The sequence below is a fragment of the Vidua macroura genome, chromosome 3 (genome assembly GCF_024509145.1).
Source record: "Vidua macroura isolate BioBank_ID:100142 chromosome 3, ASM2450914v1, whole genome shotgun sequence".
NCBI lineage: Eukaryota > Metazoa > Chordata > Aves > Passeriformes > Viduidae > Vidua > Vidua macroura.
In genome coordinates, this window is record NC_071573.1 from 73,960,978 (window position 1) to 73,978,153 (window position 17,176).

Here is a 17,176-nt window from a genome sequence, read left to right on the forward strand (position 1 = left end):
CCCCGTAAAGGTCTATTAGTTTCTTAATAGATTTTTTTGTTTGTTAGCACTATGTCAAATAAAGTAAGTAATTAACACTTAATATAATTAATCAGATGTTACTGTATAAACATTGCAATATGAAAATACATAAACATGTGTGATCCTTCAAATCCTTTAGAGAGTTCTGAAAACTGCTTGTCTTGTGAGATTTAACATTCGGCAACCCTGAACTATAAAGGTTACTAAAGAATCCCTGAAATTCTTCTGTAATAGCAAAGGCATGGGAGGAATAAAATGTCTTTAGTTCTGAGACTTGTTTAATATTAGCATACCAATTTAAAAAATCCCAAAACCTTTAAGTGAGAAAAAAGCTTGGGGTTACAGTGCTGCAGAGGGTCTGATGTTCCAGTTTGGTTTTTTTTCTTCCTTATGTTTTTCTCTTGTTAAAGTTCAAGTTACATAGTTCAAGTTAGTTAATGAGTGTCAAATATAATTGTGACATTTTTTTGTGTAGGAATTTCTGTCACTTCTACTGACTGCCAGGTTTTTTTATCATGTCTTCGTAGTATTGTTATGCTTATCTTCCATGCTGTGTAGGACAGAAGTTAGAAGAGTGAAGAAACCAAGCCACAATGCCTAATCAAAAGACATTTAATATTTAATAGCATTCATCTCTCTAAAAATTACTTTCCTGGTTTAAGATAAAGTTCAGCTTTTCACGGTCATGCCAGTCTACAACTATTTGAAAACCATGTAAGCTATTAATTCATACTGCACATTTCCCATTCCCTATAAGAATTGTGAGAAAAATTCCATTCTTCTGGAGAATCCTCAGTCTGTCACTTTGCATAGCTGTGAAGTTTAGTGGACATTTGTGCCTTAGTTATGGAAAGAGAAATACGCCTAATGTTCACAAAATATTTTTTCTTGCACGTTTAATAATGTATCAGTCAGTATAGCCTTTGAGGAGGAGTTGTAGTAAAAATAATTATGATATGTATTAAGTAAGGTGCAGCAGTATTGGAAAGAACTTTAAAAGACTTTCTGCTTTCATTGTTTCTCACTAAAAATACATTCTGTCTTGTCATGGCTCAGCAGAGTGGCAATTTTAAGTATCACAAAGCAAAAAATGTGTTCTCAAATAGAACAAATATTTTTTATAGACACCATGCAGTATCACTTTCCTGTTGAGGCAGAAAGATTGAAATCTTTGCACAGTTAAGCACAGCAACAAAAGGTTTCACTCAGTCTCCAGAGGTTGTCAGTATTCAAAGTGAAACCAGTAAAAATTCATCCTTGCATGTCATCAAACTCTCTCTCTATCAATTTCTTTCCATGCTGTGTATCTTCCCCACCAGCTAGTTTTATAACACCATACTGAAAACTTCTCCTGTCAGCAAAACAGACCAAGATTGATGTTTTTTTCATCTGTGTACTCCAAGTGGTTAGCAAATATGGCAACAGGACTTAACTGTCTCAAAGGCTGGAGACAAATAGAGACTTTGCTGTACTTCACATGTTTCATACATCTGTTCCCAGAATGAGAGTGCTTGAATTCTAAATTGATGAGAAAGAAAGAAAGATTTTGACTAGAATTATTTTGCATGCAATTTAAAATTGTTTAAAATTGTGATGTTATATAATTAATTCAGTCAGTCTTAATTGATGTGCATTTTTATGTTGTTGTTAAACTTCTTTGACACTTGTCTTAGTAAGATTTGAGATTATTTAGTCACAGATTGGTGTCACAGATTTGAGGAAGCCCAGATTTTCAGCACACTGAAGCAGTACAAAAAATTCTCTATATAATTTCTATTTTACTTACTATAAACAAGAGAAATATGCTTATCATTGTAAAATATATGAAAAATACTGTTATTTTAACTGAGAGATAATGCTTAAACTGGGTGATTATAATGAACATTTCCTTTCTGTCTAAACCTGTGCTGGAATTATTTTTCAATCTAAATTCTTAAACCTTTTATCTGAGAATCTGTAATTTATTCACTTTTAAGACAGGCACTGCAGTCTGGCATGAAGTAAAATGTTAGGTTACTTTGGTCCATGTTATAAAATTCTGGCTCAGGTTGAGGTAGCGTATTGTCTATACATTATAGGCCCTTTTTTTTAGGCAGTAAGTGAGATAATTGGAAACTATGCCTACATCCTCAGTGAAACTATGCCTCATCCTTTTGTCCATCCAAAATCCATCATCTGTGCATGGTCAGACTTGCATTCACGTTTCTTTCATTCTTGGTTTGCCTGGCTGGCTCAGAAATGCAACATTTTAAACATTATACTGCGTTTCCTTAGTTTCTCTGATCAGTGAGGTCTGTAAACACTTCTGTCTAATGCATTATAGATTATAGACCTGAAGAATCAAAGATCACATTAAATGCTCTTGCACAAGTTTTAAAATCTGAAGGCTGTTCCTCCTTTTACCACAGAATAATTCATTCTCTATGAACCATGTACCTTTTCCAGTGGAAAAAAAATGAGGCTGCTATGATGTAACAGTGTACTGTAAAAAGAACAGACTGAAAAAAGCAAGACATTTCTGGACACCATAAATCCCTTCTTTAACTGGTAGTCATCACTCCCTAAGGTACCAACTGGATGAAATACAACCTTATGCAATAAATAAGTTTGGGTTAGTGGTAAGGCCAGGGCAATAGGAAAAAAATGTGCCAGAAATTCTGCCTTGCATTTCCTTCCTGTGTGAATCAAAAAGAGAATCAAATTATAATTTATAGGAGTTCTTTTTAAATGGTTCTGATTGGAGCAGTCCCTCTCCTTTCCTTCTCCTTCAGAGGTGTTTTTAAACCACTTTACAGAATTAATTGAGGTGATATCAGTAAATTGATCAGACAATAACTCATAAGTTTAAAAAATTCTAACTTTAATACAGTGAACTTAAATCACCAGAGGGAGACAATTAGATTATTGACTCTTCCAGGAGAGATTCAAACTGATTCACATTTGTTTGTTAGAATTACCATCTTCAAATAATGTCTTGCCAGGTACCAACTAATTATATCCCAGTAAAAAAGTGTTGAGCAGAGATACTACTTCAGGATAACTATACAAAGTGAATAGTTAGATAGATTAAAAAAGTGAAGCTGTAGAGAATGAGCACGCATACTCATTAAGTTGAATAGCATATTGGGCAGCCTGCATCCCTCCAGAAATGATCTGCTAGGTCATGTGTGTCATCTTGGTGAGGAGAGCCCTCAGTTTCTGGGTTCTTCACAGGACCCAGTTGCAGGGTGAGCAGTCAGTGAAGCTAATGCCTCTGTTCCCAGGAAAGAGCAAGGAAAGTAATCTTACTGCTACCCCAAAAAATGCTTCTTTATCCTTGTCCCAGAAACAGCTGCTGATAGCTTAATTGTTATGCAGACATTACAAATGGAGTAATACAAATAATAGTTCTAATTCATAAAAGGACAGTCCTCAAGTAAAATCATTGTACCTCAAATGCACACCCTTTTTCTCCCTTTAGGCTCAATTCTGTATTTCTCCATACAATTGTTGTCATAAACTGTCAGATCATGAACTGCTGGTTAGCATTTTCTCTAGGTTTCGTCTACTTCTCTAAATGCATATAAAGGAGTCTCATGTTTTTCCCTGTAACAAAAAATTACTATATTAAAAAAAAAAAAAACTCTTGTGGTTTTATTTACCCCATCCAAGTTTTGATCTCTCCCCTTTGAAGCAAATGTTGAAAATAAAAGAATAAAACTTTTACATATATAGGTAAATTAATATGCAATATGAATGTAGTACATTCTGAAGAGCTAAAATGGTGAATGATCATGCAATCCTTTGATCATTTCTTTCTGTTTCTCTCATACTTAGTTCTTTTATATTTACAGAACAGGAATAAGCCCATGGATGGACTCTTCAATTTCTGTTTTTTCATTCTGCTTCTGTCAGCTGACTTTTACTTCTGGGGTAGATGGACACTTTTTCCATTCTACCCTGATCTCATAAGTTTTGAAAGACAGTCAGTATTCTTAAAATGAACCAGCAGAGCAGATTCAGCAGTTTTAGTAATATGAATGAGGCAGAGGAGACTTTTGTCTTGTTGGGACTTAAACAATTTAGGTCAGCCTACAAATTACATTTTTGGATGTCTTGAGCAAAGTTACAAAATAGTTACTTGGGTATATTTGACCTGTATTCATCACACAAAAGTAGTACTAATTAGAACTGCTGTTCATTGAAGGCTGCAGCAAAAGATTCCCTGCTTTGTTTGGTGTAGGTGTCTGTGATGTCTGTGCTATCTGAGCTCCAGCACTCATCAAGTGGGGCTAATGAGGCCTCAAAATTAAGAGCTGCTACTTTGCAGGGTGTCAGGGCAGTGCAGAGAATGGAGGGTGGGAATAAATTGCTCAGAATTGCTCAAACCAGTGAACAAATATAATGGTGCATTCTGTACAAACTGCAAGTGCTGCCCTGTAGTGAACTCCACAGAAAGGAAATTACAATGATTGAGTCATATGGTCATGACCATGAAGTTTGCTGTAGTAAGGAGATCGTGAGAAAAATGCTAGAATAGCCTGTGCCATTTTTGTTATTGAAAGAAAATACATGAGTCAAAAACTGCATTTTTAGTGGGAAAAAACACCAAATTCAGAATTTCAAGCAAGATCTTAAAATGAGTATGCATAAAAGAAAAATGAGGAATCTACAGAAAGAAAAATATAATCATAGCAAGTAGTGATGATCTACTTTGTCCTAGATGAGGGTAGAAATTGGAGATTAAAAAAAACCCAACAAAACAAACCATAAATTCATGTTTCGCTTATCAAGAAGCAATGTATTGGCAGCTGCTTCTCATAATCAAGCTTTATTGCTCTTTTTTACCTTCTTTATATATAAAGTAAGAGAAAAATGTATCTATAGGCCTACTAAAAATTTAACTCTTTGATTCACTGTATGAGTATTTCAAAGAGTGTACACCTTATAGTTGTTATGAATAATAATATCCTTTGTGATACCAGATGCATGAAAAGGGTAAGGAAGGGTGTTATCTTTCATAAGTCTTCAGTAGAAAAGTTGGGATTTTTTTTTCCTGCTATATATACATCATTTCTCATTAAAATTAAGCAGGACATTTTTCTCGGTCTAATTGTGACATTTTTCATGTGTCTTAATCAAGAATTGCATGAAATTCAAGACATTTAAAGGAGAAATATGGGTGGCAGCAAGCTAAACTGGGAATTTATTTAACACATACTGTTTTAGATGCACACACACATGTAAGCAAAGGTCATAAATCTACAGCCCTCTTGAGCAATAAGGGAGGGGAAAGAAAATCAATTCTAATCAGAAGACCAGTGCTATACCTCATAATAACAACTTCTCCATACACCTGAGGCACTTAGTAACATTTTGTATAAATTTTAAGTAAAACCTCTTAGTTTTATTCTGTAATAGAACAAGGTGGAAGCAATATAACTTTTTATAGTTCCACTTCCTTTATTTAGTAGTTCTTGGTTTTATAGTCTCTGTAACCGTTAAAATCCAGATTAAATACAATAGCCATGAACTTCTTTATCACAAGAGTTTAAAAGGTTTGTTCAAAAGCAGATATGATGCCATTAAATGATACATTGTGTGAGCAATCTTTCAAGGCATCACTGAGATATGGGAATCAGGTTTTTATTTTATTTTCTCAAATGGACTTTACAAAATTGGATTAGATCGTCATTCTTGAACTAACTTGCCTTGTATCTTTGTAATCTAAAGTGAAGGCAAATTTATGGGAAGAAAATTAATTCCATGTCTGTGCAGTTAATAGAATCATCCAGAATAACTAGCAATTTTATTTCCTCAGCATTTGGTTTCTTCCTATGTCAAAAGTGAGCTGTGATTTTTTTCATTTAAAAAAGTTCATCATCTTCTGTCTTGGAAAAAAATATTTCATATATCTCTAAACCTGCTAGCTGTGTAGACTGGAAGTCTAGCACTTCACAGATTCAATAAATGAACCTGTACATATTAAATATTTCAAATATGTTTTAGAATGTGTGGCAGATTTTAGAACTAAGTTTTTATTCTTTCTAAATGCAACATGTAAGTGTACCTATATATTTTTGAACAGCTGATTAAGCTTAAGGTTGTAAGTATTGAATTATAGTCAGATGAGCATTGCCATATCTTTATAAGTTTTCTGTCACAAACCTTTCTCCTTCCTCTTTCTTTTTACTGTATTTACAAGTTCCTTTCTTTTAAATTGATGAAATTGTACTTCCTAAAACCACAAACAAATAGTTTTCTTCTATATGTAGTACACAATTCTACTATTCTTAGCTTTCAGTTTGTATATTGCCTTGTCTTTCCATACATTAAATGGCATAAGCAATCAAATTACAAAGATATGCAATTTTTAAATTGTGAGGATTTGAGGGAAGACTCTGCTTTTTAAGCTAAGATTATAATATTTAAAGTGTAATTTTTTTATATTGAACAGTTGTGGGTTTTGAAAAGTAGATATTTTAATACATATAAAATAAACATGTGACATCAACACAAAAAGTTCTACAAAAAAAGTAAAATTTTTGATGATTGTTTAATCACTTATTTAAGAAAAAAGCTAATTCATAGTTAAATGCTTACACCAAGTTCCAGATATAATCAAGAGCAATCCAAATTTCTGTCACAGTTAGATATGCAGCTAAAGTGAATTTTCCACAACCTTCTGTGAATTTTGTTGTTGATAATCAATAAAGGCAAACCTTGGTTTGTCTGTGCTCTTTATGAAATATTTGGTTCTATTTGTTAGCTCATGAAGAATAAGCTTCATGAACTGCAGGGCCACTTTATCAATTTATTATTTATTCATTTTTAGGCACTACAGCAGTTAATTAAATTTGCCGAAAAAGTCATGTGTAGTTTAAAAGCTGAATTTGATTTCCTTTAAACGAATAGTAAATAATTACTGCTAAAGCGGGAAAGATCAGATATTGAAAAGCTGGATAATTGAGAAACTGAGAAATGTGGTTTTCCTACAATATTTTTCTTTTCATGTCCTCCTTTTATAATTGCATTCCCATCTCCCTATTTATTTCTGTGTTTGCAGAGATTTATTGTTCATGTTTGGCAGTTTGCCAGTACTGCAAACCATGTTTTGCTTTGCTTTACCCACTCTGTATCCCATAAATCAACTTTTCAGTGGCTGTGTGTCAGGAGATGGTAAATGTGAAGAGATAACAACATCAACAATAAAAACAATAAAAATCTAATTTTATCTAGAATTAATTCACTATAATACGCACAGCTGAAAATACAGTGAGAGTCAAATACTACTTAACCTTCGTGTGGTTTGGAAAAGTAGAGATTCTTCATGGACAAGGATATAGAAATTTGGTTTAGAAAAAGAACAGAATCATCATTACCACAGCCCTTTAGGTATCACATTTAGCAGAAATTGATTTTGGAAGGCAGTTACTGCAGCAGGTAGGAATGTGGAAGAGACAGGCAGAAAATCAGAAGTGTTTGTGGCAAATTAGGGAAGTATATTCGTTTTTCCTAACTTAGAGTCAGTATTCAGTGTAGATGAAGCATGATAAAGCCAGCACCCAGAAATAATGTTCACAGAGCTCATACCCTGCAGAAGGCTGGAGGTTTTGCAGACTGAGATCCCAGCCTCCTGCCTATGGGAAAGGAAAAATGAGGGGTAGATGAACAGTTTGATTCTGTACCATGAATTTATTGATTCAGGCTGTTCTGCACCCATACAATGGCTGGTGGTGGAGAAGGGCCTCCCCTCTTTAATGGTAAGTAAGTGTGTGACATGATGCCTCAATCCTGTCCAAGCTGCCTGCACAGCCTGAAAGATTTTATTTTAAGGAAAATTGATAAGAGTTCTCAGTTTTCATGTACTCACTCTTGGTTACTTGAATCTCCATTTAAGTGAAACTACACTTCTGTACAAAGATTAAACTTCTTGCAGTCTTTTATAGAATAAAGTGTATTCTTCAGAAAACAAGTATAGAAATATTAATTTATAGAAAATCATCACAAACTGGCCTTGATGGAAAGTCCAATCTTAATATAAATTGTTTCTTTCTTATGACTCATAATAATATTCACATTTTTTCCTGTATTTTTTTAATACCATACTTCTTGTGCTGTAATTAGAAGTGAATTTAATTGTTATTCTTGTCCATTCTAGGTACAGAGATCGAGAAATAAGCAGTTACGTGAGCTGTTTCCAGATGGATTTAGTATTCATCACGCAGGAATGCTGCGGCAAGACAGAAGTTTGGTTGAGAACTTGTTTTCTAATGGACATATCAAAGTCTTAGTTTGTACAGCTACACTTGCTTGGGGTGTCAATCTGCCTGCTCATGCTGTTGTTATTAAGGTAAGAGCTTCCCTACTCTGCAAGGGGTTATCTGACTTAAAAGAAATCTGTGAAGAAGTATAGGTAGCAAGATCTCTTGTGAGTTTTGGGCCTGGAGGGAAAATATCTGATTGACTTGAAATGTTATTTATATCTCATTAAACTGATTCTCTCCAGTGGGAGTCTAGTTTGTATAGTAAAGATTTAAATATATCAAAGATTATGAAAGGATTAGTTAAAGTACACTTCTGAAATCATACTATATTTGTCTAATTTCAGTATTCAGCTCATCAGGATTATATTCATGTGTATTTATGTTAATTTTTATTAACTTTTCCTCAACCAGGGAACACAAATATATGCTGCAAAAAGAGGCTCCTTTGTTGACCTTGGAATTTTAGATGTCATGCAGATATTTGGTCGAGCTGGACGGCCTCAGTTTGACAAATTCGGAGAAGGCGTCATTATTACAACTCATGATAAACTCAGTCATTACCTGACTCTTCTTACACAGCAGAACCCAATTGAAAGCCAGTTTCTTGAAAGCCTTGCAGACAACTTAAATGCAGAGGTAACCTTTGATTTGTTTAGAGAAACTAGCAAACTTTAAAGGACTGACATTATTTGGAACAAAAATGCAATATTGTCACACTTAATAAAATTTTCATTGTACATATTTTATTACTGTTAGTGTGCAAGTGTTCACTGTTTAAGTTCACTGTTTAAGTGAACTGCTACATATGTGAAAATGGGGGGGTCTTTTGCAAAAGATAGTAGGTATTCAAAGTAGGATGGAGGGTCAAAATACCATGAAGATAAAACTGTAGCAACACAGCATTTACCTTTTAATCGGAAGTGATTTTTTTAGAATTTAGTAAATGTTCTGCATAACTGAAAAGTAAAATCCACAAAAAAGTTAAAGCCTGTCTTTCTGTATGTAACCAAATTCACATATTTGACTGCAGCCTAGGAAGAATAATGGACTTGGCTTTAACTTTTTTTTTTCAAAGGCACCAGGCATTTTTTCAGTTGAAGTCAAGCAGCTTAGCTAAACTGAAATGTCCAGTGACAAAAAACTGCTTATCATTTTGAAAAATGTGAAGTTCATTTGGTCTATTAAGAATAGTCTTTTAAAGATGCTTGTTATTTTATCTACACAATTCTTACATATTTGTTTATTTTAGCTTTTCATCACTTTTGCAATTTTCCCATTTCTCCTTCTACCACAAAAAAAAAGAAAAGGCAAAAATAAATGGAAGGCATACTTGCATTGGGCAGACATATTGCTCTCAACTATTTCCTTTTGACAGTACTTAATGATCCTGGAGAGAGACACCTCTGAATATTCCCTAAGTGGAACTGGATGGATATTCAGTTATTTAAAACTGCACAGTAGCAGCTTACATGTTAGCAGTAAAAATGTACATCCCAAAGCTGGTTATATAGGTCAGGATTATTTGTGGTTATTGTTCAGCACCACAATAAGTCAGGAGAGAGTGATCTCATCGTGGGATACCATGTGCCTTTTCACTAGAAAAAAGTCCAGCCAGATTCCATAGAAGAGCTTTGTTCTTTTTTTTTTTTTTTTTTTTTGAGACACAGAAGTAGACAGTGAAACAAGGGTTGGGGAGGCTTTCCTTCACAGCAGAGGAGTTTGCTACGTTTTTAAATATTAGAAAGTTAGGGTTTTTTCTGATTTTGTGTAATGGTAGCAATCTGAAAAGAACAGTGTACTCATGGCTTTAAAATTACCCCAGATTCCATAAAGTGATACAGCTGCAGAAGCTGAAGATGCAGTCAGAATTTTGCTAATTAGTGCAATAAATGATTGGTAGTAGAAATAGCAATGGAGTACTATAGTACAGCAGGGGCATGAAAGCAACATATGTGATATTACTTATCCTTCTGTCATAATATGCAGGAAAAATTAGTACCTTCCAGATTACAGGTAACCAATACTATGAGCATTGACAAGGAGCTATTGTGTCAAAGTTTTTTGGGAAGTAGCTTTATCATTTCCTTATAATTGGAGTCAGTCTAAACTTCTGCGTATGCTGATTTGATCTAAGGTAGTGGAATTATTTGAGAAAGATACAGGTGGTTTAGAAGAAATTGTTACATTTATCTGGAGACAACTCTTCCAATATGCTGCACCATTCTGGAAAAAAAAAAAAAAACACGGTTTAAAATATATACCATCATATGAATCCATATACAGTCCTTATTAAGCACATTCAATTTTAGTCATCTTCTGCCCTTTGGTAGTAACAAAGCACAGTATGGATACAAAATATATGAGTTTTGACTGATTTGTTACAGAAATCAAGACAAGTATGTTGATGACCGCTGTCAACTTCTCCATAACAGAGCCTGTTGTTAGCACCAGGAAATCTGCACTGATGGATAATAAAACATCTTGTAGGAGCAGAATCTACTTTTATTACAAGTCGTTCAGGAAATCCAAATGCTTATTCTCTAGTTGTAAAGAGAAACTAATTAAAGGCCAGAAGCACTGCTGAATTGTTTAAATTCTTAATTTGTTATGGGCACACCAATAGCTGACAGAAGGGCTGATAAAGTGAAGGCAGCAGTTGGACATATGGGAAGACTTCATGTTTCCACAAGAATATGAAATTGCTTTTATCTAGACCAGGTCTCTTGGCAGAAATAGGTAGATGGTAAGGATGATTCAGATATTTCAGGTAATACAGCATATAATCCTAGCCACACAATTGCTAAGTGGAATCCAAGGCCTTGAATTTTGTACCTAGACTTATGTGGTGCAGGAGAGAAAATTTGGAAAATAGTGCAGAAAAATTGCAGTATTTCTAATCCCCATATAAAAACAATTTTCTAGAAGCAGGAAATTTTCAGAGAGGATGAGCAAAGGAATAAATCCATTTCTGTGAAAGGAACCCACCAATTTTTCTGTATGCTTCAGGAGAGAACAAAAGCAAATCAAGGTTATATGACAAAGTTCTGTGAAGTAAAAAGATTAATATAGCAATAATAATGCAAATAATATGGCAAAGTAATATGGCAAAAGATTGCACCTCTCCTGGGACAAGAACCAGAATGTTTTGGCTGCAATGAGCCAGTGGCAGGCTTAGAAAACAAAATTATGTCAGCTGGGTGGTTAAACACTGGAACTCTCTACAGGGAGCTGTTTCTAAACAGAAAAGTACTTTAAAAACTGTTCAAAACTGGAATAAAAATCCATTTAAAGACACCAAGTGCAAAGCCAAGACTAAAGACCTTGAGATGCAGTAGTTAAAGCATTTGGGAGAAATGTATATGGTGCTTCTTCTTCATTGTTACATTTTGCTCTTCAGCACTTGCTGTTTCCTAACCTCAGAGACAGCTGATCTTGGTGCTTCCGTGCTTTTGTTCTTAGGAGAACTACAGAGTGGGGAAACCTGAAATATATCCAACTTCGTTGAGTTGACACCAAAATTAAGATTTGAATGTGTGTATCAGCATGTCGGTCTGCTGTTAATTCTCTCTTACAGATCTGAGTTTTGGTTTGGTTTTGTGGGGATGTTTTCCCCTAAAAATTAGCAGAATAGTAAATGATAAGTGATCATCAACAAAGGCATAGAGATGCCCTTTTCCTTTTTTGGCTGAAATTTTGCCAGTGGACATAATAGGATGTAAAAAGGAATAAAACAGCTGGTTAAGGCACTTAGTTGAGAGGAGCAAGTCCTGGAGCAGTTGACCAGCTGGCAAACAGAAAATACCTACGGCTGTCTTTTCTGGAAATACAGGAAGAAAGATAAGATGCAGGGAATGTGGTTTAATTAGACCATAAACTTTAACTTATCTGGGAACTATCATCAATAGCTCACACGACGCAGGTCACCATTCCTTCCCTAATGGTTTCCACCTGATAGAGCCCTCCCTAGCAACCACAGCTGGACTCCAGCTTGTTTGCTGGGATGACTCCTTTCCCCAGAGAGCTTAGGAAATGATTTGCAGTGCTGGACAGTGGGTATACCTTCCCCAGGGTGTGTGCCTTCGCTTGCATGTGCTTGCGATTTTCCTCTGAAGACAGGAATGTAGAACATGGTGACTTATTTATTCGGGACAAACCTCTCAGTCTTTTGCCTTGAAAGAAAGGGTTCTCAGAAGAGATGAAAAACTCCTTCAGAGTCCTTCCTAAAAAAGAAAAATCACTCAGGAGCTGAGTGACTGAATGGCTGATCTGGGTATGGGGCAAAGCCTAGGAGATTCTGATTGACTTGGGACAATTCTAGTAGCAATAATTATTTCAAAAGCTTCACAGGAATAAGACCATAGTCCTATGGGGCTGAAATAGTAATTTAAAATCCACTGGTTTCAGAAGGTAACAGAAAATTGCTTATTCAGTTATAAGAAAGGTTCCTTGCTCTCTTACCTTAACAACAAATATTTGATACAGATATTGAAATTTTTCTTCATGTAATCTGACTCAATTATACAACAATAATAGACATTATATTTGTAAAAAAGGTGCATATATGTAATAAAGACTGTATTATGCTATATAATAAGTTCAATGTATATTATCAGTAATATTTTTATGCCATTTTCTAATTATCAGAAATATCAAAGAAAAAAACCTAATTTTTCAAGAACTGCCCCCCAAAAGCCATGCTACTTATATCTATTTACACTTTTTTGAAAATCAAAACCACCTTCTCTGAAATATCATTCAACTTCATAAAGTTTGTGGTATAGCATTTGTAAGGAAAAAAAAGGGGACAAAAAGAAAATAAATAATAATAAATGCTGCTAAGCACGTTGCTCAGTGAGGGCAACATCAGTCACTGCAAAATTAGTTAAAATTGTGTGATGCTGATTATTGCTGGAATTTAAATTTACACAGTGAGTTGGATAAATGTAGTACTCAAAATTGCATTCTGTGAGTGATGAAACATCATTTGAACTGTGAAAAATCAAAATTGTTTTATGACAACTGGTGCAATTGGACAATACATTGTCAAGATAGCAAATATTTCTACTCATCAATTATTCCACCTGTAACTAAATGCCTAATACAAGGTTGAGGAAATTCTGGAAACTTGGATCATTCATACTGTTTTAATGCAAGTTTTCAGTCCCATAAGAACTTTACTTGAACACTAGATGGCAGCAAATATTTAGAAATTACTCTGGGGTTTTTTGACTGTATAATATTATTGAAGTTGGGGGAAGAAGGAAAGTGCAGTATTAGATTTCCGTACCATATCTGAAACCCAACCATATTTCATAATTGATTTTTTCCTTCAGTTTTGCTTTTAATTTATTAAAATAATTAATTAGACTAGAATAGAATAGCAATAGAATCAGATATTTGAGCAAATGAGGCAAAGAAAAAGATGTGTTTTGTTTTGTTTTTTGTCAGACTTCATGGTCCTCAGTAACAAGAATATTATGTTTTCATGATTGTGAAATATTTTTTCATGATTTTTGAAAATGCTACTAGTGGACTATGTTTTAAGTTGTTTCAAGTTCTGCACTGAAAGATATTTGAGTCATGCAAAGAAACCAAATGCTCCAAAAAACCTGTGTACAAATGAAGTAATAGTAACCTGTGGGCTCTATTCCCTGTTCTCCCTGTTGTAGTCTGTGAGGAAGTGAGTGCCTTTGTAACTACTTCAGTGTATTATGTAGCTGTGTGCTTTGAAAAGCAATACAATGGGACTTCCCCCAACCTCCTTAGGCTTTTGAACAACAAAATACCACTTGAAAAATGTGTTAAGCAAAGCCTAGGGTCACTCCATGCTATTAGACCTTGATACTAACAAGGTTTTAATTTTACTTAAGGCAGATATGGCTTTCATTGTTATTTTTTACCAGATATTTATATTATTTGAAAAAGAATGTCAGTATTATTAAGGTCTAGGTACTTCAGTCTGAACACACATATGTATTCAGTTCTATAGAGTTTTATTATTATTTCTGCCAAGTCACGTGGAAGATTTATATGAAATCCAAACACCAATAAAACAAAAATAGCTTTAAAAACGCAGTAATGGATCACAAAACTTTGGTAAGAGGGACTTTTGCTTGTTTTAACAACCAGCAACAATCAAAAAAGGTTTGTTCATGGGACATGCAGGAAATATTAAATTCTTCGGTAAAATCAGGATAACTGGAATTAAGCGGTAAAATTCTTCTTGCGAATGTAACCAGTAAAAATGGAGCTGAAGTTATCAAGTAAAAATGTGTTTGTGGTCAACAATTTGGTGTTAAATTATTGAATTTTCAGGAAAAAAGTCATTTAGTACAAAAAATGGGTTTTGTATACCTGATTTAGCCTTGAAATAGAAATTAATATGTTTATATATATATATATGTATATGTATATATAGATGTGTGAATATTATCTGTTCAATTTTGTTATATTTCGATATAACAAAAATGTAACAGGTACTTGTATGTTTGACTTGCAGCTACAAAAGGAGAAAACTATTTAAAAAGACTGTGTGTAATGGGATTGCCAAGTACGAGGAGGAAAAAACCTAAAGATTCTTGGTATCATTTTGTTTAGGACCTGATGGTGCATTCATATTGGCATGATGAAATTAATCTTTTAAATGTAGATTCTTTTCTTTTCAAGTTCTTTAAATTACCTTGACCATATCCACTACAGAATAATTTTGGTTTGACTGTCTTTTTATTTTGATAACAAACTTGCTCAATAACATCTTTTAATTGTAAAAATCATAAATGGTGTGGGAAGGATCATTTATGGTTACTGTAGCTATAGTATTGTGTCAAAGCAACCCATGTTATTACATATTCACAAGATCAAAGATGCATAAATTGGTCACGTTATTGTTTTATGATTATTTCAAAATCAGGTAAAATGGAAATACCCCAACACTTTCTTCAGTCTTGTGCTAATACTCTGAACTCCATGTGTTTTCAGCCAAGTTGTTATGTACAGCTGTAACATATATACTTAATTTTGTCTTTTCTCCTATTTCCAGATTGCTCTTGGCACAGTAACTAATGTGGAAGAAGCAGTAAAGTGGATAAGTTACACTTATCTTTATGTACGGATGAGAGCAAATCCATTAGTATATGGCATCAGTCACAAAGCTTATCAGGTATAAAATGCATTTGAAAAAAATCTGTAACCTGTTCTGAGTCTCTAATCCTTCCCTGATGTGAGGATAAATATTTGCTATTTCTACTTAACCTGACATCAGCAATTCTTTTAAAGTGCTTAGAAAAAGGAAGGTATTTTCTGTAGCAAAGTGTTTTTAACACTGAATTATGAGGCCCCTTCTGTTCACATAAAAATACATTTTAACTGGTCAAGTTATGCTCCAAAGGACACCATTCATACTTATCAAACAGTTACTGTAACTTAGACTGTTTTCAGTGTTTCAGTTTTGTGGACTAGATAAAAAAGATAAAAGAAAGCATTTTTGAGTTGCTTGAATTCCTGCTCACCCCTGTCAGCTTTTGTTTTAGAATGTTTCCTGGTATAATAATTTATAAAATATAAAATAAAAAATTTAGTTAGGTGATATTTTCTTTCATATGATTTATTAATTATAAGATTTTTTTTATTAATTTGTTTGGAATTTTTTTTGCTTATTTACAAGCATACCATGCTGTGATATGAGTCAGAGCACATTTACATAAGGGGGTTTTTCCAAGTTTTTTCCATTATCTGTAATTTTTAGGAAGATTAATAGTTTGCATATTATCTAAATATTATTACGTTTTTCTTTGTACAGCTGTTTATAAGCATTTAATGTTAACATGGTTAGACACAATTAATTGAGCCTAATGAAGGTCAAACTCACAACTGTATGGTAACTGCAGTTTATTTCTCATCAAGGACCGTTTTGTGACTTTGTAATTTATTTTGACATTGTGAGCAGCAGTTTGTTAGGTCATGGTGACATGTAGAGGTGTATGTCAGCAGTTTTTTGATAATTTTTGTCTCTGATAGTAGAAACTGCAGTGGAAATAGGTGTGTTATTCCTTAAGAAAGCTTCTGCAGACACCTTTATACCTCTGGTCATCTCAAATTTTTTTTCTATAAAAAGCCATATAGTACATTACCATATGTTAATACAACAGTATATAACACAGACCACAAAGTAATAGATAAATGAGAATAAAAAATTGATTTGCTAGTGAGAAGAATGTTGTTGTTCCACTAATATAAATTCTAGTTTTTGTTTCACTATCAAATTCTAAATTTTAAAAAATGGTACTGTAGTGATAATAAGTGGTAAAAAAGCAATAAAACACTAACAGAAATATCTTTTATAAATTTTAAAAATAATGAACAGCAGTTTCTCCCCTTCCCCCTACTCTAGTGTTTCTGTTTAGCTGCTGAGAAAGTGAGGATTGCCAGCACTTGCTATATTCTTCCACTAACCTTCTTTTTACTCCTTTTTACTCAAAAATTCATATTTTTGAGTTAAGGCAGTAACAAATTGTATCAAAGTGAAGTGTTACCCATTCATGTAGGAGCAAAACCAATGCAAATCCCCTTGTTGCCTAGATAAACCAGTTTTAAAAGTCAAACCTTATGTGTGATAGAGAGTTTATGGATGCTCTAGTGCCAGATGCAGGTACAACCAAAGCTTTGGTCAGTTAGACCAGTCTGGGTATAGGTATCCAATTTTCATAATTGGTGTGTCTTAATGTATTTTAGTAATGTTGCAGTACACCAATTTCCATCTCTGTTTTCACTGTGTTAACAGTCAGTGTTATCCATTCAGAATCCCTATATCCCTTGTGGATCACACTTCCCAGCTGTTTGATGAGACCGAGATCATGCAAACTCATTCCCCATTCCCTTTCCACTGCTGCTCCCCACATCCAGTAATTATA

General features: G+C 34.0%; 1 protein-coding gene across 2 annotated transcripts in view; it reads left to right on the top strand.

Annotated features, from left to right (window-relative positions):
- Positions 1-17,176, top strand: part of ASCC3 (activating signal cointegrator 1 complex subunit 3) — a 252,134-nt gene that overhangs the window by 144,598 nt on the left and 90,360 nt on the right. The window contains exons 15-17 of one of the 2 annotated variants that reach the window (XM_053972459.1): positions 8,162-8,353; positions 8,679-8,903; positions 15,307-15,426. In XM_053972459.1, coding sequence (XP_053828434.1) covers positions 8,162-8,353; positions 8,679-8,903; positions 15,307-15,426 — 537 coding nt within the window. The remainder of the gene's footprint in view (positions 1-8,161; positions 8,354-8,678; positions 8,904-15,306; positions 15,427-17,176) is intronic. The other variant, XM_053972460.1, reaches the window with a different exon arrangement.